At 46.9% G+C, this 23,040-nt stretch overlaps 1 protein-coding gene across 5 annotated transcripts in view; it reads right to left on the reverse strand.

Moving 5' to 3' along the window:
* The window catches only part of LOC147605559 (uncharacterized), a 77,028-nt gene that overhangs the window by 53,388 nt on the left and 600 nt on the right, over nucleotides 1-23,040 (reverse strand). For 3 of the 5 annotated variants that reach the window (XM_086793143.1, XM_086793145.1, XM_086793144.1), the window contains 2 exons: nucleotides 22,834-22,897; nucleotides 22,562-22,678 (listed from right to left, as the gene is read on the reverse strand). In XM_086793143.1, coding sequence (XP_086649269.1) covers nucleotides 22,562-22,678; nucleotides 22,834-22,897 — 181 coding nt within the window. Of the gene's footprint in view, nucleotides 1-22,561; nucleotides 22,679-22,819; nucleotides 22,898-23,040 lie in introns of all 5 variants that reach the window. The other 2 variants (XM_086793142.1, XM_086793141.1) reach the window with 1 other exon arrangement.

A 23,040-nucleotide genomic window follows, 5' to 3' on the forward strand; every position in this document is an offset into this window, starting at 1 on the left:
GAAACCAAAGTGTGGTAGACTAGCAGTCGCCTATCCAATTGTAGTCCAGACAATTAAACAAATAAACCAAAGCTGGAGTGCTCCAAAACAAAAAGGAGAACGACACCTGTTGGCCCCAAAGCTTGGCGCCCCTTTCGGTATTTCTTTATTCAATTTCAATGGAAAAGCTTAACTAAGTACAACAAAGTCGGTCAAGGAAAAGAAACCTACATGTCCAATCTGGCAACCCTCAAGACCCCATAGCATAGAGGATACACACACACATCTGTGTCCCACAAAAGCAACACACTGCTGTCTCCTCTAATCAACCAAGACAATGCAACAGGGAAGCCTTGAGTACGCATCTGGCTGTTCCATGATCTTAGCCTTGAACTCAGCCAAAGAACAAATCCACAATCTAACTCTGTTTCCACCCTTCAAACTGCCACACCCCTCCTCTCACAAAGGGCCAGAAGAAACAACTCTGAAGCAATCGTAAGCCAGTGGGGAAAGAGAGAGAAAGATATTCAGCAGGTACACTGTTGTCCCTCATTCCAATCCTCCTCAAAAACAACAGCCCTGAGAGTATAGAGTATGCTGTCCTGAATTGCAGCCACCCGCCTTTGCCCTCCAAAGCTCACACGAGGGGAAGAGAGAGAGAGAGAGAGAGAGAGAGAGAGAGGCTGCGCCTGCTGCCCTGTCAACCGCCTCTCTCTTGTCTTTGTACCCGTGGTCCTGCAACCGCTTGTACTAGTTGTCTTGCAGCCGCCTACGCCAGCTGCCCAGTAGCCGCCTGCACCAGCTGCCCAGCAGCAACCGCCTGTACCAGCTGACCTATAGCCGCCTGTACCAGCTGTCCTGAAGCCGACCTGCACCAGTTGCCCTGCAGCAGCTGTCCTGTACGACTCCCTTCAGGCGACCTCACACCTTCCTCTCCACGCTGCCAGCCGCCCTGCCCTTTCCAAAAGCAAGAGAGAGAGATATAGAGAGGGAGGCGTGTACTCTAAAAGTAGAGTAGCCCCCTCTCCCCATAAAAATCCTAAGGCCCATAAAGTTTATTAAAACTTTCCTAGGGGCCACTGCCACCCAAGGTTAAAACATTATAAATATTAAATCCCTTGGTCCCCCTTCACACTTGGGGATGTCCACACATAATACCATTTGTCCGGGCACCCAAGTATGAATCGTGAAATATTTATCTTGCTCACCGACCACCATGCCCACACTTGTGTTGTACCAATTCACAGGAGACCAAACCCTCTATCCAACAACTCCAGATTTGGGACCTGCTTTAGCAACACATAGGCTCTCCACCACAAGTGGTAGATATTGAGGGCACACGGCTCATGAGGACAATGACACATTATTAGTCCTAACACATGAGGTTCTTTTGTTGCCTACTTTATTGTACACATACGGTCTACGTACGTTGGCCCCATCTATCCTTTCACCAGCTAGTCTTTTATTTTTTTTTTCATGTTGTCTTGCCATCCAGTTTACTCATGGATCACATGTACAAACGTTTTGGTCTCATAGATCATTTGGGTCTTTCATAGACATTAATAAATTCTCTCTTTCTCTCTCTCTAGTTGTAGATATTATACACTTTTGTTTCCTTTCATAGCTGTTTTAGGACTTTTTTAGTCCTTTTTGTCTTGCTTTTGATAAGACACCATCAACTCTGTACTATGTTTTGGTCTCATAGGCCACTTTGGCCTTTCGCAGACGTTAATATATCTTTCTTTCTTTCTTTCTCTCTCTCTCTCAAACATACACATACTTGGAAAACACTTGTGGCTATTATATTGTAGGCAAACAATATCAAGCTGTTTTCTTGGTTATCCAAAGGGCTCAGAAGCAACTGTGTGCACCTTCTGAGATCAAAAGGATAAATCTCAAACTGTCTAAAAGGATGATCTTTCATATCTCTAATGGAATAAGCAGGCACCAATTTCCAAACTAAGGGGGACCAATAGAGATGGTGGGCTCCTACACATACGAGGGGGTAGTTTATAGTTGCCCATGCTTCACCACAAGAAAGGTTCCTAGAAAAGAAGTCCAGGAATCCATAGACCTGTATACCATAACTCTTACCACATACTCCGTGCTAACCACACACCTTGGAGTAGAGGTGGGCTTTTATCCATAAAAGCATTATATCCATGAGATATCCAAATATTTCTTCTCTATAAACTAGGACAGACTCGTCCATAATCTTGTCCAAGAAAGAAATCTCCATAGATATAATCCATCCCAATAAAGGGAGCCATAAACAATGTTTCCCTGAAACTATCTCAAGGCAAACAACACCACCTTTCTCCTTGCATGGCTATACAAGGGTTAGTGAACATCAAAAACACTTCATAGTAAATAGCCAAAGCACCAACTTTGCAAACTCAAAGTATACTTAGCTTTTCTTTGCCAGGTTGGTCATGAAGCCAAAAGAAATATCTCCTCACCATATCCTTAAGATATCCCGAGATATATCTCCATATAGCTTGCCTGTAAGCTTAATAATATAATCCACAATATCCATATGGAAAGAGTGCTAAACGTGTGCACATAAAAGCCAACTCCACACTTCCAAGATAAAATTTTGTGAATTCATAAATCCTAAGATCAACAAGCTGTCTACTTGCTCATGCTCTTGCTTCATAAGCTATGAATTGGCTGGCCATGCTTAACAGCAATGATGGTAAGTGTGGTCCCCACTTGAGATCTTTTCTCTTCCTTATTGATAGAAGGAAGCCTCCACTTCCAAGAAAGCCTATGCTCTAATACCAATGTAACTCGCGGCGGGTGCCCGGGGGACTAGGGCCTTTGACACACTTGTTGATACCATCAATGCATATTAAAACATTTAAACATGGCCACAGCCTTAACATATATCCATCATCACTTTGCATGATGAAACATAAAAGCTAGACAAAATATCCACAAATGCTGAAAGTGGAGCTTGCACGTGTGACACCGCATAGAGGCCGGAATGAGCCGACCCCCCCCTCCCTTGGAGTATTTTATTACCCAAGGAGAATAATATCATGTACAAGCTTTGAGGGCCTTACTCTCCCCACTGGAGATGCCGGATTATCCATATACAAATGCCATAACACAGCCCAACATGAGGCAACCGAGCTGGAACACAGGCTGTAGAAATGTTGAATCAACAATATAATCCATATACCTCCGTGTGGGTACTGATTCTTCCCCAAAAACCACGGGTCTTCATGCAATAGAGTTGGTACAGCAAGTACAACTCTCCATTCAGCCGGTACAACAGGTACAATGGTTGGTACAGTAGGTATAGTGACTGGTACAGTAGGTACAATGGCTGATATAGCAAGTACAAAAGCTAGTACATTCGGTACAATGATTGGTACAGCAGGTACAACAAGTACAAGGACTGATACAGCCAGTACAATGGCTGGTACAACAAGTACAAGGGCTGGTACAACAAGTACAATGGCTAGAAATCATAATAAATGATTAAATACCCTTGTCTTCAGTATTTCTTCGCGATGGAAGCCTCCAAAACAGTCCCCAACAGCCTGTTTTCTTCATGGGCAGCCTTCAAGAGAGAGAGAAAGAGAGCAGCCATCATTAGGGCAGTCTGTAATGGTGGTAGAGGCTAGTGTGCAGCAAGAGAGCCTTTATTAATGAAGAGAGAGGGCTCCAATTTATAGATTTGGGCCTCCCATGAGCTAAAATGGCAAGAGAAGGCTACAATGACAAGTGGAGAGCCACACAATAGCTGGAGTGACAAAAGTGTGAGGCCACTTGTCTCACTTTGATCCACTTTCTTGCCACATGTCCCAATCTAAGAGATGGGTTCTCCCATAATCTTTACCTCTAAAAATATCCCAACTAGTAGATATTTTGTCATCATAAGCACTTTGCCAACTCTTGGTATCTGCTCAATCCCAGATGTAATGACGCGAACAGAATTTCCATCGGAGTCGGGCCAAAAATAGCAACTCTCCTAAATTTTAGGAGTGTGGTCCTTTGTATTCTAGGATAATCCCCCATTCCCAAAGCTTGTACTTTCCAAATGTTTAGACATCCTGGAGTCCACCAGACCCCTTTCATACTGGGAAATGTCGAGGCTGGTAACAATTAGTGGATGTAATATGCGGAAGCTTAGAGACAGGATTATACTTTGGATAACGAATATTCAGCACCTTGGTTCTTGACAATTTGCACAATGTAGAAGAAGTAAGAGTGAAAGAGAGAGAGAGAGAGAAAGAAAGAAAGAAAGAAAGAAAGATTTTATTAACGTCTTCCAAAAGACCGAACTCGGCCTATGAGACAAATCGGAGTACCTGTATGGGGTATCCTCTGTCATCCCAACAAAATGAAAAAGTACTGAACAAAAAAGCTGAATGTGGGTGTGCAGGGGATGGAGCTCTACTACTAGGAGAATGCAAAGCTATATGCATGCAGTATACAATCATGATATGCAACCTAGCTAGCTCCATCCTGTACCATACTGGGGGGTATAAAATGGTATACATCAGTGAAGGGGGTGTCCACAGCTCCCTGAAGAACATGCCTGGGTGTGCTCTGAAGCGAGCCAGTCGCTCCGCACCCTCTCTGTGAAACTGAGCTCTGATCTCTGTCATCTCTCTCTGGTATAGGCGTGGTGTCCGAAAGCCAGGTGTCCTCTGTCTCCTGCGGGCTCTAAGTGTCTTTGCTCTCTGGAGAGTAATTCCCTGCCGTGTAGGGGCTGGGAGGGGGATGGATCTCTATAGTAATCTGTGTCTGTCGCCCCCCCTCTGGAGCTATCTGAGCCTGTAATAATGTCTCCCTGTGGCGCTGTATGTCTAGAATGAATCTCCCCAGTATGCGCTGGTCTGCTGCCTCAAAGATCTGGCGTAGGGAATGTGGCTCTCTGAATAAAATGGGATATCTCTCTCTGATGGCTGTATATGCTCTGCATCTGCATACATAATGCTCCTCACTCTCCACCTCCTCTCTGCACAATCTGCATACCCTCTCCTCTCGGGGGATCCGTGCTGCTCTGCCAGTCTCAATCTCCAATCGGTGTGATGAAACTCTGAGCTGACCAATAGCCACTCGGGAGCCGTGTGGTAAAAAGCCCTCCATGTATCTAGGCCTCTCTATAAATCCATCATCAGTGATACTCATGAAGTGATCTCTGTAGTATAGCATTTTCGGTGGAAGAGGCTGTGTAGGCGATATCCATGTCTCTCGTGTATAGAGCTGCCATAGATCCTGTCTCAATACTCTGTTCCTCTCACTATGAGAGAGACGGATATGTGGTGCATCCCTGTCATACTGGTAGATGATCCATGTCTAGGCCATGCTGTGAGAACCAATGTGTGACCTGTGCATACCATGATCCTCTGTCTCCTGCCTCAGCCAGCTGTCTAGATGCCTCAAAAGCTCTATATGACAATCTGTCCTGTGGCATCTCTCTGAATCTGTCTAGCAGGCATATAGTCTGAAATATGGCCTCTACCATCATAGGAGGCGCAGCAAACTCTGCTCGAATAATGTCATGAGGTCATAGTTACCGCGGAACGGGAACGTTCTGGGAACGTCGGATGCTAGAACGGGAGCGGGAACGGAAACGGGAGCAGATCGGGAACGTCGCGGAACGCCACGTCATATGACATGTCAGCATATGACACAAAAAAATGTAACTTTTTGTATACGGATAGCCAAATATGCTTCATAATATTTGCTCCCCCAAGACATGAACATACATTTCTGCAAGCAAAAAATAAAAATATAAAAAATATAAAAAATCCGGAACGTTTCGGGACGTTCCGGGAACGTGCCTTCGCCCGGAACGGCGTTCCAGGAAGGCGGAACGACGTTCCGTGGTAACTATGCATGAGGTACTGACGGTTTGCTGCGTATCATGTGTGCCATCATGAGGTCCTGTGGTCTCTCTATCTGTGTCCACCAATGGGTAGCAAGGCCTGGCGCCCATACCGCTGCTCCATACATCAATGCCGGTGTGACTAATGTGTCAAATAGCCACCCCTTCGTTCGGGGCTCCTGAAAATGCGCCTGGTGGCACTGTCTCTCTAGCATAGCCAATGCTGCATATCCCCGTGTCAATCTAGCTCTGGCTGCTGAACCCATGGTGAAGCGTGTGGCTGCTGCAGAGAAGGTAACCCCTAGGTACATGTATGATGTCACCACCTCCACCTGGCATCCTGCGAGAGTGAATGTCAGCTGACTCCTGCCCTGTCTCGATGTATGAAAGACCATAACCTTGGTTTTCCCAAGGTTCACAGTAAGACCCCTCTGTGTGCAGAAATCATCGAGTGCATGTAGATGCTGCTGTAGACCACCTGGAGACTCAAACACTAATACAATATCATCAGCATAGAGCATAATATGTACTAAGGTACCTGCTAAATCAACTCCATCTCCGCCTCCCCGTGTAATGAAGTCAGCCACCTCATCAATGTATAACCCAAATAGCGTGGGGGAAAGTGGGCATCCTTGCTTCACACCAATGGTGCTAGCAATAGTCTCGGACATACCTCCTGGACATCTGACTCGCCCAAAAACCTGCTCATATAATGCATAGATGCCCCATGTCGTATCTGCTGGTATGCCAAGAGACTACAGGCGCTGAAAGAGCCTCTCTCGTGGTACTGTGTCAAATGCCTTGCGGAAATCCACAAAGCAGCAATAGAGCTTTCTCTTCCTCACTCTGGCCTGATCAATCATACATCTCAAAGTGAATACATGGTAAGTGGTAGAGAAAGCTCTCCTGAAGCCTGCCTGCCCTGAGGAGGGTAAACCTGCTCGCTCAGCATATAAGCTAAGCTCTTGCTCCAGCACTGCACCATAGAGTTTGGCCAACACGTGGCCAACCATAACCGTCCTGTAGTTGCTCGGATCGAGCATATCCCCTGTTTTGTGAATCGGCACAATGGTGTGCATCGTCCACCCCGCAGGCAAACCCTCTGCTAGTGCCCTGTTAAACAGGTGTGCAAGAAAAGGAGCTAAAGAATCTACTGCATATATGAGATGCTCACCCTGCAGGCCCATATGGTCGGCGGCCCGTCCATGCTGTAGGCGGCGGATAGCGTCCTGTACCATCGAGTGGGTAAAGAAGCTAGCTGTGGTAGGTCGAGGCTCCTGTGGTGGCTGAGGTATAGGTGGCTGCTGTGGGGCATGGTATAGGCCCTCTGCATATGTGTGCCATGTCTATGGGTCTGCAATAGGTGTCGGGGTCTGGGGCTCTCTGAAGTGCCGCCATGAGACAGGGCTATCTCGACTCATGAAGAAATGAAAGATCTCTAGCTCCTGTATCTCTGCGAAGGCCCGCCTTTTGCGGCGAGTAAGTCTCCTCATCTCTCTCCTCGACTCCTGCTCTGTGAGGATGGCTCCCAAGGCTCTCTGTATGCGAAGCCGTGAGTATAGGAACTCGTCATCATACCATCTGTTCTGGGGCATAGTCCCAGGTCTCGCAGGCTCTCCTGAGTGTACACAATGTGGGAAGCTCTGTAATGCAGCCGTGTGTAGGAGTGATGCCAGCTGGGCTGTAATGGTATCCATAGGTGCCAGGGGATCCATGAGTAGGAGCCCATCCTCTACTCTGCCAGTGTATATGTCTGCCATGTCATGTGTGAAGTAGATGGTAGTGTGTGGCGTTGGTATGTGGGGGGCTGGTGATACTGGTGATCCGGCTAGTGAAAATGCCAAGTATGTATGATCTGCCCCAATAGGACGAGGTGGAATGGAGAATGAGGTGACAAGTTGTGATGCCTCCAAAGACCCCATAATGTAGTCTACCACCGTGCCTCCGGTCCGTGTATGACCCCCATGTGGGAAGCATGTCAGCCCTCCTGATCCCGGCCACTGTAGCATCCCGTTATAAATAACGAGACGATGCCTAGCTCCCAACTCTAGTAAGTGGTCCCCATAATGTCCTCTGTCTGGTCCAGTGTCCTCTGATGCCCGACTAGCCCCTATCTCCTCTGGATCCACAGGGTGGAGGATCTCCATGTCATCATAGTCATACACCTCACACTGTCTGCTCTGTGTGTGGGCATTGAAGTCGCCCGTAAGAAATACTTCCCCTAGTGTAGAATAATGCATAATCTCCTCTGACAGACAAGTGTATGGCGAGGCTCCCGTCTCCTCCTCCTATGGCATGTCCTCTGTAATGACATAGGAGGATCCTGATGGAGAAAAGTAACATAGAGCTATGTATATAACCCTGTCCTGTGAGAGTTGTAAGCTGATCCACATGTATCTGGCCTCTGGATCCTGTGCTACCACTCTCAGTCTCCCCTGTAGCTCCCGTTTGAATAGGACTGCTACCCCCCCCGACCCTCTCGAGGTACCCTGGCGTGTGGTCCTCCTGTATGCTGACTCCCACTGGAATCCCTCTACTCGAGGTAGCCCTCTCTCTGGGCTCTGATGTGTCTCTGTCAGAAGTATGATGTCTCTCCCCACCATAACATGCTCCAGTCGTCCAGGCTGCACCCATAGTGAACCATTACAGTTCCATACTGCCATGTGTATCTCTGTAAGTGGCCTGGTCTGTGTCCCATAGGCCCCGAACCGCTAATCCATGGGCCGGCCATCAATGATGACCCAACCATCTCGATAGAAGGCCTTCTTACCTTCTCTCCTCGCGTGTAAGACTCGTGGCATGCAAGTTCTCCTATGCTCAAGCTGCATCCTCGTGAGATCATCATCCAAGAAAATAGGAGCTCCCTCTAAACCCCGTAGTATGACCCTCTTCCTCATGAAGGTGACCCTCTCCCTCTCTCCTGCAAACTGTAGGATGAGGGCTCGCTTGCGTGTTGAGTCTTTCCCGGCTCTCCATGCTTTGGTGAAGGGAAGAGGGTGCTCTTCCTTGTAACCAAGCTTCATGCATAGAAGCTGTCCATCTTTCTCGGGAGTTGAGTCGGGTCTCGGCTATACCTGTGACTCGAATGTTGAGGCGGCGGGCATGCCTCATCTTCTCCTCCTCAATGGTGGTGTGAATGATTTGGTGTTCTTCCCTTTGAGTCTCCTCCCTCACTTCTTTACGGATGTTCTTCTTCACCACCTCGACCCATCCTGATTGCTTGGCTTCGAGCTTTCCCTCCATGTCCTTTGTGATCTCCTTGGAGATCTCTTCTTTGATGGCCGTGAGAGTGTTGTCATTGATCTCCCCTTCTTCCTTCTCAGTATTCTTGATGGCTACCATTTCCACTTTCAATGCACTCACCTCCTCCTTGAGTGCCGTGTTCTCTTGTTCGAGGTTCGTGACCCGTGCTTCGAGAGCTATGATGTGCCGGTGTAGTTTGTTTTCCACCTCATTGAGGTTGGAATCGGATGTCTTCTTGTTCTCCTTGATTAGTGCCTTCATTGCCATCTCGAGGGCCTCGAGTTTCTCTTGGAGACTCGGGGCCATTCCTCCAGATCACTCTGCAGTCCTTCCCACAAGCAGGGAGGAGAGAGAGAGAGAGAGAGTTATGTTGCTGCCTTGGGGGGGCCTGAGCAAGGGTGGGTGGGGAAAGGGGGCCAGCCACCGCAGCGAACAGTGGGAGAGGCGAAATGGCGAAATGGGCAGGAGGCGGGGGGATGAACAGTGGGAGAGGCGAACGAACAGTGCTGAAGCGAACAGTGGGAGAGGCGAAATGGCGAATAGTGCTGAAGCGAACAGTGGGAGAGGCGAAATGGTGAACAGTGGGAGAGGCGAAATGGCGAAATGGGCAGGAGGCGGGGGGGTGAACAGTGGGAGAGGCGAACGAACAGTGCTGAAGTGAACAGTGGGGGAGGCGAAATGGCGAACAGTGCTGAAGCGAACAGTGGGGGAGGCGAAATGGCGAACAGTGCTGAAGCGAACAGTGAGAGAGAGAGAGAGAGAGAGAGAGAGAGAGAGAGAGAGAGAGAAAGCTGTATTAATGCCTTCAAAAGGCCAAAATGAACTATGAGACCAAAATGTTACATCATGTCCATGGAATACATCATCATGGTACTAAACGTAAAACTTTAAAAAAAATCAATAAAAAAACAAAGAGCCTCAAGCTCTCTCATCAGCCAAGAATATCTCGCATAGAGCATTGCAACATGGTACCCAGTGTAGTAAGGTTGAGCTGGCGGGAGAAAGTCTTGTGGTGGTGGGAAATAATGGCTTTGATCCTCCTGAGGTGACAAGAGCGTTAGGTACATGTGGGTTAGACTGAGGGCAGAGACGGACAGATATCTCTACATTGCTATATGCTATTTTGCTCCTAGTACATCAGTGTATGCATCACCTAGCGGGCAGTCTCCCTTTTCTATTTTGGATGATGACATTTGGGAGTTCTCCAGGGATGGTGACATCATTCTCCTGGGGGACTTCAATGCCAAGACCGCCCATAACCAGACAGTATTTTATGATACCTCAGAGGAGATGTTGAGGGAGCTTGATGTTAGGGATATGGGCCTATCTACACTCTCACAGGATGAGGAACATACAGTGTATGGGCGGTATTTGATAGACATGGGGACTGCACATGGATTGGCCATCCTGAATGGCCTACAGAGATTCCCGACATCGGGCGGTTTCACTAGCTTTCCACATCGGCATGGTGCTAGTACAGTGGACTATGTTATGGCTCAGCCCAGTCTCATTCCCTCTTTTCAAGATTTTATGCTAGGCACTAGGCCGGTTGGAATAGCAGTGGATCATGCTATCTTGTCCTTCACTCTCACATTTCAGTTCAACACCGCTCCATTGGGACAAGTCTCCACACACACTCGTTATACCTTTACAAGGGAGACTGACACCGTGTACACGGATGAGATATACATACGCTTATGTCGGGTCGGCCATTAGAGCTCACTCAGATATTGATAGAGACGCTTCATGCTGCAGCATCAGAGGCATATCCCCATAGTCAGCCTACACGGAGACGATATGGGAACATGCCCCAGAACAGTTGGTATGATGAGGAGTGCAGAGAGAGATGAGGATCAGATTGCAGAGAGAGATGCTCATGGGTGTTACCACTCCTCACAGACAATCACGGATTACCTTCCGGCACCTAGTGCGACGGAAGAAGAGGGCTTATCTTGCTCAGTTAGAGAGGGATTTGTATCAGTTATTTATGAGTTAGGACTCAGGCAAGGCATGGACACTATTCCATGAGCATTAACCATCACCAACCATTACCTCCACAGAGATTTGGGGTGAGTATGCAGCATCCCTGTACACAGCACCAGGACAGCCGCCCCTGCCACACCCATCGGAGCCATGCCCAGAGACATGTGCTTTCTTTACTGCTGAGATGGTAAGGAAAGCTATTGACAGGATGAGGACTGGGAGAGCATATGATCATGATGGTTTGGTAGCAGAACACTTTATTCATGCCAGAGATATGCTTGCAGAGCTTATTGCTATGATGTTTAACCGAGCCATGTGTGAGGGTTTTCCTGAGACTTGGAATATGTCCACGATTGTGCCTATCTTCAAGTCAGGGGATCCCAGATTCCCATGCTTCCTGGGAATTATCGTACCATCATGATTGGTCACACATTGGCTAGATTATATGCATCTATTCTTGAGCATGAGTTGAGTAGATGGGCAGAGAGAGAGGGCATACGTGCATCAGGGCAGGCAGGGTTCAGGAGAGGTTTCTCCACCCTTGACCATATCTTGACACTCAGAGCTATTATTGAGGAGGGCAGATTATATGGCAGGAAGATTTATTGTTGCTTTGTGGATTTCCGCAAAGCTTTTGACACAGTACCGAGAGCCAGACTGATGCGCAGACTACAGGAGATGGGAGTGCCCACGGAGCTGATTTGGGGAATCATGGCTTTATACAGGACAATTGTGGGGCAGATATGTACTACTCAGGGTATATCTGAGATGGTTCACTCCACTATTGGGGTGAAACAGGGCTGCCCCCTTTCTCCCACCTTATTTGGGATGTATGTGGATGAGGTTTCGGACTATGTAGAGCGGGAGGGTGACAGAGGAGCACAACTAGCAAGGACATGGATGCTGTTATTGTATGCTGATGATATTGTGCTGATCTCAAATTCTCCACAGGGGATGCAGCGTCATTTGAATGCATTGCACACCTTGGTGTGGTTTTTAGTGGCCCACTATTTTCCTTGAGGAGAGCAACGGAGACCAGATTGACTAGAGCTTATGCAGCATTGGGGAGACTAGAGAGGATGTGTTCGCAGGTTCAGTTTCAGGAACCTCGAACAAAGCTCTGGCTCTTTGACACTTTGGTCACTTCAGCCATGCTGTATGGAGTGGAGATATGGGGACCCTCAGTGGATCACCATAACCGAGCTGGTAGCACTGATGGATGGAGATGTATGGAGAGGCCCTTGGTTTCTATAATTCCCGAATGATTAGGGCCAAGGCCTCCATACCACATGATATTATCCGTGCATAGATGGCTGCCCCCCCATTGGTAGTAGAGGCACTCACTCGATCAGTCTCCTTTATACATAGCACTTGGGCTCTCCCTAGAGACAAATATGCTCGCTTAGCCCTGGAGTCTTCACGACAGTTGGCATCACAGGGAGACGGATCATGTTGGTATGCACAGATGACAGCTTGGTTCCAACTGCATGGCTTTAGTATGGACAGGCTACCTCCATTTCAGTACTCCCTGGATGCACCCTCCCTCTCTCTCACGGACACAGATTACCAGACTTATCAAGCAGGACTTGACTCAGCTGGACACTAGGAGGACATGGATACAGCCGACACACGAGCTTGGTACGAAGATGGCTTTCTATAGAGATCATCTTCTCCAGCTCACGGAGGATGGATTTGTGATTAGACCCAGCTACATGGATACTCATCTTTCTCATGGGGTACGGTGTGCTATTGGTCAGATGCGCACATCCTCACACCAACTAGAGATTGAGACTGGCAGATTCAGAGGAGTACCAACTGAGGCCAGGATTTGTCAACTGTGCCAGATGGAGCCAGAGACAGAGTTACATTACAAATGTCACTATCCAGTATATTATGAGATACGAGGCCGTTTTCACTGCCTGTTCAGAGAGGGTTTCGGACCACTTTCTAGAGTCATGAGATACCAAGATCAGAGATGCCTCGGATTATACCAGGATCAGAGATGCCTCGGATTATACTTTCTCTTGAGAGGGAGGGGGATCAGAGAGGGACAGACACCTACAGAGGCAGATTACAGACTTCTTTCGACCAGAGATTGAGCAGTCAGGCCAGCAGGCATTGCAGCTAGCCCCAGAGTATAGCCACACCAGAGGTACACTCATTGATCGGGCTATAGAGCTGAGGCGGTCCAGGCGCCCCAAGATGAGAGGCCCATCTCGACACCGGCGGAGACTACAACAAAGGATCAGGACCATACTAGCACGGCATGGGAGAAAGGAGACATTAAATGGTGTTGATCTATCCTCATGCTCGAAATGCTACCACACAGAGCAATGGCTCTCACCAATAGTAATTTTTTCCTTAGTGAAACTCTGGATTAATCTATTTGTTAGTGAAGTATTTCTACAAAGCTAAAGCTGGTTGTGGTCGATAGATAGATAACGCTAATGCCTTTGTGCATATTTCACCATGTATAGTTTCATGCAGGTTTTTTTTTTCCAAGGTTCAGATTCATCAAGGATACATTGTACTACCTTTTTGCTCTCTCTCTCTCTCTCTCTCTCTCTCTCTCTCTCTCTCTCTCTCACGTCGCGCCCCCCCCCCACAACACCTATCACTTGCCTAGAAACATGGCACTCCTATGCACGCTCCCTCTATCATATCCCCCATCAACCATGTCACCATTTGGTCCATCTCCATTTTTGGAGCCACTTCTATGGGACCGTCACTACATGGAGCGGCCAGATTTGTGCCGTGTTCACATGGGGCCAGGCCAGTGTCCCATGTGAAAGGGCCAATTTTATGGTGTCACCTGGACGGGAGCCAAATCAGTGCCACCCGTGTGCGACCAGTGCTGCGTCACATGGACGAGAACCAGTTTCGTGTCACCCGTGTGTGATTTGCTTTGTGCTGTATGGACGGGAGCCTGTTGGTGCCACCCGTGTATAGCCAGGATGGTGTCTTACCTATGGGACTGTCACTCCATAGGAAGACTAGGACATATTTATTTATATTTGTCCCGCCAGTTTTGTGCCCGACAGGAACCTCTTGTACAAGTTTCATGAAAGGGAGATTTCGTCCACTATTTGTGCACATGCATTTATGCCTGCATCCATAAATTTGTTTTTGCATGACTTGTATGCGTGTGCCTGCCTGTTATGCCGTGCCAATACACTGGACAGGGACGCCCCCAGTGTACCGTGGAATGCTGTTTGCTGACTTGGTGGTGTGGCGTGTGAACAAGTGGTAAGTATTGTCATTTTGCCCCTTTTAAAATGTAAAATCCATAAGCTATAGTTAACTTTAATGTTTATAAGCTAATGTGTTCACACACAATTAAAAGAAGGGCTAGACATTTCCTTTTGATGGTGCCCATAGTATTAAATTGAATCTAAGGTTTTATAACCTTTGATACGGCTTTTGCATGGAACATCTATTGAAAATTCCCCATGTGGTGGGCTGGTGGTTTCTTTCTCTCCATCCCCTGCAGCTTACTCCCCATCGCCTGTTGGCTGCTGAACCTGCAGTACCTGTTGTCCACGCTTGTACCAGCCCCTCGTGTACCTGCTGTCCACGGCTGTACTAGCCCTTGTGTACTTGCTCTCCACGCCTGTTGGCTGCTGAACCTGCAATACCTGTTGTACCCGCCTGTACCAGCCCCTGGTGTACCTACTGTACCTTCTGGCTGCCTTTGTGTACCTGCTGTACCTGCTGCAAGTACAGGTACCTGCATAGTACCTGGCTGGTTGTACTTGCACACTTGTGAAGTACCTAAAGTGCTTGATTGTACCTGCTACAAATAGTACCGGTTGTATCTGGATTGTACTCACCGTACCAAGTGCTCTCATGTTCTTTTTCTCATTTGAATAAATCTGAAATTTGCTAATTTAAATTCAAAAAATGCTTTAAGTTGTGTAGTGCAGGAGGATGGCATGTATATGCTGACCATGTTCACGAAATTGTTCCTGATGTGGTTAGTATATTCCCCTATGTGGTGTTGTTAACCGCGCTCTCAGAGCTTCTGAGAGCCAGGGAAGGTTAGACTCACCAGGGAATTTGGGAGCAAAGCTCATTGGGGAGAACCAGGCCATGTTCCCTCCGTGGTGTACTCCTTGGCCTGCGTCAGTACGGGCGTGCCTGTTGGTGCACGGTCCCGGAAGACCAGTGAAAGGCAGGTGTCCACCCAGTGAAGGTGGGAATAAGCCTGTGATTTGGGGCTACTCCGCCCCCCAACACCTCTTCATCGACTTGAACCAGTTCTTTTTGGTTGTTTTCACTCCTTTGTGGAGAAATCTAGCCTGTCAGGCCCGTGACACTTGTACAAATATAAATACTCCAAGAAATACAAAAGTATTGAGGGGGGGGGCGGCCCTTTCCGGCCCCAATGCTGGTGTCATTTGTATTTTTAGTATTTCCAGTATTTGTGTTAGTATTTGTGTTGCTGATGTTGTTTCCATTGTTTAATAACAGTTAAATTAAGTGCTCTAAATATGTGTATATTGTCTTCCGATCTGTAGACCTCCCGTAGGGAGCGGTCACATTGGTATCAGAGCCCGATCGTCTCTCTTTCTCAAGAGAAGACACGGAGTTTTGTGATCGGAAGCAAGCACGAACACTTAATTCAATGGACAGCCAGGGCAACCCATTGGAAGTGCCGAATTCGAGGGGCCAATCAAGTGCCTCACGGGATTCCGATGCATTGCCTGGAAGGCATAAGCCTCTTGAGAGAGTCTATGACAGTGCATACATGGGACAGCCATCACGTGGTAAAGAACCCATGCACGAGGAAGAGCCCAATGCATTGAGGGCTGAGTTGAGAGCACATGAAGAGGCTCTTGCAGGCAAAAGAGCAAGAGCTGAAATTCTTGCATGAGGACCCCCATGTACAAAGTGTCATAGAAGCCAAGAAAGCTGATGCTATGGTGGACATGACTTTGAGTCTATGGCTCGAGAAGTGGGTAAGAAGCCAAGGGAGCTGGAACTCTCTTATCTTATCCGCAAGGGTGACCTTAAAGAGGGAAGAGGATGGACAGCTTATGTTCAAGAATCCACCCCATTTGCAGCATGGAGACCCAGCCTCTCAAAGGTTGAGATCATATTTGCATAAAGAAGAAGTATCGGTCACCTCTTGCCATGCATCCACTCCTCATGGCACAGGAGGAAACAGGTTTATGCATGCTCAAGGCCATTTGGATTCCAGGTATGTACATCATGGGGACAGTGGTCGGCATGCAAGCCAAAAGACCTTGCCTATTGAGTTGTCTCGTGGCGAGACAAGGCATCTGAGGTCACATGCAGTGGGGCCACTAGAATCAAAGACCCATGTCACTTTTTGCTAGTGGAACACCTATCATTGCCCATGAAGCTCATGCAGAGAGAGCTGCCCCGTTGGATAAGCGGAAGAGAAAAAGAGAAGAACATGTACCACATCCCAAGAAGCTCAAGGAGTTCAAGACAGGAGACAAGTCCGTGAAATTTGATGCCTTTCATGGAGAGTATGATGCCTCTAAAGTACTAGCATTTGTGGCACAGTTTGATATTGCTTTTAGTGATGAGGGCTTCACTGAGAAGTCCAAAATTCGTCATGCAAGAATGTTCTTGAAGGGGACAGCTGCCCATTGGTGGATCACTGAAAAGACCACCAAAGACCCCATTTGCACTTGGAAAGAGTTTAAGGATAGATTTTATGCCCAATTCTCGCCATCTAATACGGAGCAAACTCTCACCCAAAAGCGAAATAGACTTGAGCAAAAAGATAATGAAAGTGTGCAGCAGTATGTCAATAAGTTTTGGAAAGTGTTGCTTGAAGTAACTCCCTTTATGCAAATCTCCGAGGATGAAAGAAAGAGGAAGTTTCGCTTCGGATTGCAACCAGCTTATCGTTTGGGTATTGAATTGCACCCGAAACACACTTTGCAACAGCTTATAGCCTCTGCTCTTGCTACGGAGCAATTGGTGCTCAAAATTAAGCAAGATCAAGGGGGTTCTAAGGGCAAACATAAGGCTGTCCCAAACCTGCAAAAAGGTGGACAGCCACCTAAAAAGAGCTAAAAATACCTCATCTAAGGATCATGGGCCAAAGAAGAACAAATTTGGCTTGACCCCCGAGCAAAGGGAGCAATATGCCAAGGAGGGGAAATGCTTTTCTTGTGGCAGCAAAGAGCATATGTTTAGACAATGCCCTAACCGCAAACCAAAGCATGAGGACAAGCAAACCAAGGCAAATGTGCATGCAGTTCCCGATGTGCAAGGAAACACAAAGCATGATGGAAAAGAGAGGATGGTATGCAAAGCATGGGATCAAATCAAGGATCAGCCCGCCCTATTTATGTTTGATGATTGTGCAACAGATAACTTCATCTCTATTCAGATGGCAGCCGCCTTGGGTATTGAGGTTGAGGATATGGGACCTCAAATTGAAGCAGGAGCTTCCTTTGTTGGTAAAGAGGTGCAGGTTACCCCACTTATAGGGAAGTTGCCCATACATATCCAGGGTTACCTTGATCATGAGCATTTCTTGGTTGCACCACTTGATGGATGTGATGTATTGCTTAGAAAGCCATGGCATCACAGGCTTGAGCCCCGCAAAGAGTACAAGACAAACAAGATTTCCTTTATGCATAGAGGCTGCATGCATGTTATTGATGCTGACAAGGAAGGGGATTCTATCCCACTTGTATCTCACATCCAGATTAATAAAGAAATGAAAAAGAGTCTTTCTGCGTACTTGGTTTTTGTTCGTGATAGCATTGAGCCAAGTCATCAAAATGTGGATGTTTTGACTCAGGATAGGCTGAATTTTCTTCATGCATATAAAGATTGTTTTGCTAATGCATTGCCAGGTGAACTACCTCCTCAAGGCCCGAGGATCATCGCATAGATCTTGTGCCAGGTAGTTCTCCACCTAACAAACCTGCATATCGTGTGAGTGCCGCACAACAAGAAGAGATCATAAAGCAGGTTAATGAGCTTTTGGAAAAAGGTTTGGTTCAGCCAAGTTCCTCACCTTATTGCTCTCCCGTGCTTCTTGTTCAAAAGAAAGATGGGTCATTCCACATGTGTGTGGATTATAGAGCTCTAAATAAGCTCACCATCAAGAATAGATTTCCAATCCCGCGTATTGATGATATTTTGGATAAGCTTGATGGCTCGGCTTGTTTCAGCCGTATTGATTTGAAGAGTGGTTATCACCAGATACGAGTGGTGCCACAGGATGTCCACAAAACTGCATTCAGGACAACTTTTGGATTGTATGAATTTTTGGTGATGCCTTTTGGTCTCACCAATGCCCCAGCCACATTCGATCGCATGATGGATAGGATATTCCGACCCCATCGAAAATTCACAGGTGTATTCTTTGATGACATCTTGGTTTTCTCCAAGAATGAGCAGGAGCATAGAACTCATTTGGCCACAGTGTTTGAAGAGTTACGGAAGCATAAACTCTTCATTAATGCCAAGAAAAGTGAGTTCTTTCTTTCAGAGAGACACTATTTGGGTCACATTGTATCCAAGGATGGAGTAAGAAAGGATCCTACCAAGATAGAAACCATTCGGAATTGGCCAGAGTTGCAAAATGTACATCAAGTACGTAGTTTTCTGGGATTATGTTCATACTATAGGCGTTTCATAAGGCATTTTGCTATGATAGCCATCCCTCTACATGAGCTCACGAAGAAGAAAACCACTTTTAAATGGACTCCAAAGGAGCAAGATGCCTTCTTGCAACTCGAGAATTGGACCCGTATTGATTGTTCCCGACTTGCAAAGGTCATTCATAGTGGAATGTGATGCTTGTGGCGATTGTATAGGGGCTGTCCTAAATCAAGAAGGTCATGCAGTTGCATATGAGAGCCGTCGATTGCATGATGCCGAGCTTCATATGGATATCTATGAGAAAGAGCTCTTGGCTGTAATTCATGCCTTAAAGATATGGAAACATTATCTTCTTGGGACTGAATTTGTAGTCAAGACAGATCATCAAAGCTTGAGATACTTTCTATCTCCAACAAAGCTTTCGGAGAAGCAAATGAGAATGGCAAACTTTCTTTCCATGTTTCATTTTCAGATTGTACATACTCCAAGAAAGAAAAATGTGGTGGCGGATGCATTATCCGGGAGGCCTTATGTGAAGTACCTAAAGTGCTTGATTGTACCTGCTACAAATAGTACCGGTTATATCTGGATTGTACTCACCGTACTAGGTGCTCTCATATTCTTTTTCTCATTTGAATAAATCTGAAATTTGCTAATTTAAATTCAAAAAATGCTTTAAGTTGTGTAGTGCAGGAGCATGGCATGTATATGCTGACCATGTTCACGAAATTCTTCCTGGTGTGGTTAGTATATTCCCCTGTGTGGTGTTGTTAACCGCGCTCTCAGAGCTTCTGAGAGCCAGTGAAGGTTAGACTCACCAGGGAATTTGGGAGAAAAGCTCATTGGGGAGAACCAGGCCACGTTCCCTCCGCGGTGTACTCCTTGGTCTGCGTCAGTACGGGCGTGCCTGTTGGTGCACGGTCCCGGAAGACCAGTGAAAGGCAGGTGTCCACCCAGTGAAGGTGGGAATGAGCCTGTGATTTGGGGCTACTCCGCCCAACACCTCTTCATCGACTTGAACCAATTCTTTTTTTCACTCCTTTGTGGAGAAATCTGGCCTGTCAGGCCCGTGACACTTGTACAAATATAAATACTCCAAGAAATACAATAGTATTGAGGGGGGGGGGGCGGCCCTTTCCGGCCCCAATGCTGGTGTCATTTGTATTTTCAGTATTTCCAATATTTGTGTCGCTGATGTTGTTTCCATTGTTTAATAACAGTTAAATTAAGTGCTCTAAATATGTGTATATTGTCTTTCGATCTGTAGGCCTCCTGTAGGGAGCGGTCACAAGCCACCTCTACCCCCACCACCAGATCCCCGCCCCACCACCTCCACCTTCTTCACAAAGGACATGGTCCTCAAGGCCATCCGTAGACTACATAATGGGCGGGCCCCACTAACACCATCACCCCCATCCTCAAAGTCGAAGATCCACTTGATCCTAATAATTACAAGACGATCATGATTGGCCACACATTGGCCAAATTCTATGGATCGGTGCTAGAGGTGGAGCTCAATTCTTTTGCAAAGAGATAAGAATGCAAAGCCTCATGACAAGCAAGCTTTCAAAGAAGCTACTCTACCCTTGACCACAACTTTACCCTCCATGCCATCATTGAGGAGGGTAGAGCACAATATCAGAGGATTTACTATTGCTTTGTGGATTTCTGCAAAGCTTTTGATATTGTATCCCAAGCCCGCCTCCTATAGCGTCCACGGGAGATAGGAGTCCCATCTAACATGGTTTGGAGCATCATCAAGAGTCCATCACCGGACAAGTGAGAGCCCCAAGAGGTAGATCACAGGAGATTTCCAACACCTTTGGGGTGAAGAAGGACTGCCATCTATCACCCACTCTTTTTGGCCTCTACATTAATGAGATCTCGAGCTTCATTGACAAATTAGGCGGGGCTAGTCCCACACTGGCAGGCATATTGATCCCCCTACTACTTTATGCAGATGACATTGCCCTCCTTTCAGATTCAGCCGAGGGGCTTCAGAGACATTTGGATGCCCTAAAGGATTTTTGCACTGTTAACCTTGGTAAAACCAAGGTAATGGTCTTCAATACCTCCTGCCCCTTCACATCCACATTGAGCTTCTCATATAGAGGGGATACTGTGGAGATTGTCTCCTCCTACGTCTACCTTGGTGTAACATTCAGTGACCCACGCTTCACCATGCTTCCCACAGCACATGCCAGAGTAACGAACATATGCAGCCTTGTGCTTACTTGAGTGGCAGTGTTTCCAGGCACAGTTCCAAGAGCCTAGGACGAAGGGTTGGCTTTTTGCAACCCTCATCACACTAGCCTTGATGTATGGAGCAACCTTCTGGGGGGCATATTTATCCGATTAGGATTGGCAGCGAGTTGAGAGGCCCCAGGTCATGATGCTCTCTCGTATGATCCACAACAAACCATTAGTCCCTCACCAAATTATCCACGCAGAGTTTGTTGCAACCCCGATGGTAGTGGTGCACTCTTCTAGACAGTCACATGCCTCCATCACATCAGTCACATGGATCCCCACAAGTCCCCAAGGCTTCCCTTGGAGTCCTCGAGACAACTAGCACTCGAGGGCCACCTGGAGTATGGTATGCCCAAGTATCCACTTGGTTTTCAAGATATGGGCTCCAAATGGACCGCCTCCCACCCCTTCATTACAGTTTGGACTCAACTTTTTTCTAACTCTCTCATGAGGACACCAACCGGATTATCCACTTAGATCTTCTCAACCTCTACACCCACTGCACCCGGATCGCACCTTCGGAGCTCCCTTCAACGGTGCACTTCTATAGAGATCAATTCCTCGGGCTCACTAAGGATGGAATTATCCAACAACTAGACTACCTGAGTGTTCACATGTCCCATGCCATGTAGATTGCAATTGGCCAAATACGGGTTTCATCCCACCACCTCAAAATGGAGATAAGAAGAGCTGAGTGCATCTTTAGAGCCCAGGAGTTCATAGGAGACCCAGGGAAGAGAGGATCTACTGATTATGCCACACAGAGGTTGGGACAAAGGAGCATTACATATGTCGCTACTCGATATACTATGAGATCCGCGGAAAGATTCACTATCTGTTCCATGAGGGTTTGGCCCTCTCTCTAGGATCAGTGACTTCCTCGACCAACGTTACCTAACGCTCTTCCTACTTGAGCTCCACAGACACAGGAACACACCAGCTTCTTCCGAACCCAAGAGGAGGACACCCATAAGTGGATCCTGTGGACCCACCGCCCGAGAGGAGTTACCTTGGACTGGGCCTCCGCATTCCACTATGCCCGACACCCTCGGCCCCCTGGATGTTGGCCACCATCCCCTCGTGAGCTCCAAATCCAAGACATGCTCCATCGCCATCAAGCTACCTTTCCACGTGACATAGCTTAGGGACACCTCTCAGCCATACTCATTAGCTCCATGCTTGATATTTTGGAGAGTGGTATACCATCTATTGGGGGCTGATCCTCTCAGATTTCATGTTCCCAGTATTCCAGCATGAGATTTCCATGGGCAGTTTTGTATCACTCTACTGCAATAGTTTTGATTTGTTTCTATTTTATTTTTTGTTCCATGATGAGATATGCCATGGACTTTATTGAATCAATTTGGTCTCATAGGCCCACTGGGTCTTTAGTAGATGCTTCTCTCTCTCTCTCTCTCTCTCTCTCTCCACATGTATACACACTTATATGTGTGTGTATAATACACAAAAGCGGCAAGTGCACACCCATACATAACGATACATCTATCTGTATACCCATGCATACAGATATCCAAACTTCATTCACATATAACAAACAAACACCTAAACATGCATCTACAATATGCTGTAAGTACACACACGTGTATGTAATACACATAGACTAGTGCTACTTTGCAAATTTATAAATAAGGAGCCCAAATATACCTTTCTGGAGTGATCTCTTTAAAGGTCATGGGGGTCCATGTGAGATGCAAGCTGCCGAAGCAAATGATGGAGCCCTCATGGAATACCCCATTCACATCAAAACCAGTGTCACCATATCTGTGAGAGAACATGCATCTAGGGTTTATTTTTAGAAAAATGAAGGAAAACAATCCTTATAAACATCAATGTTAGGTTTTATTTTATGAAATTCTTCATGTGGGTATGTATGTATGTATGTGTATTGGCATCGATACAGACCCCGTGAAACGCACCCTTCCACTCTCTTCTGATACTTTGTCCAAGACATTGATTTGATCGTAAATGCTGAAGGCTCGCCTGCTCAGAAGGGTGCCAACAAATATTATGCAAAAAATGAAGAAAGCATACAGAATCAAACAACCCAAAACTACCCCTCCCTTTTCCAAAACAAACACACACCCAAAGCATACAGAACCAAACAACCCAAAACCACCCCTCCC

The sequence above is a fragment of the Cibotium barometz genome, chromosome 59, assembly GCF_041138505.1.
Source record: "Cibotium barometz isolate CiBa-2024 chromosome 59, ASM4113850v1, whole genome shotgun sequence".
In the NCBI taxonomy this organism is placed as follows: domain Eukaryota; kingdom Viridiplantae; phylum Streptophyta; class Polypodiopsida; order Cyatheales; family Cibotiaceae; genus Cibotium; species Cibotium barometz.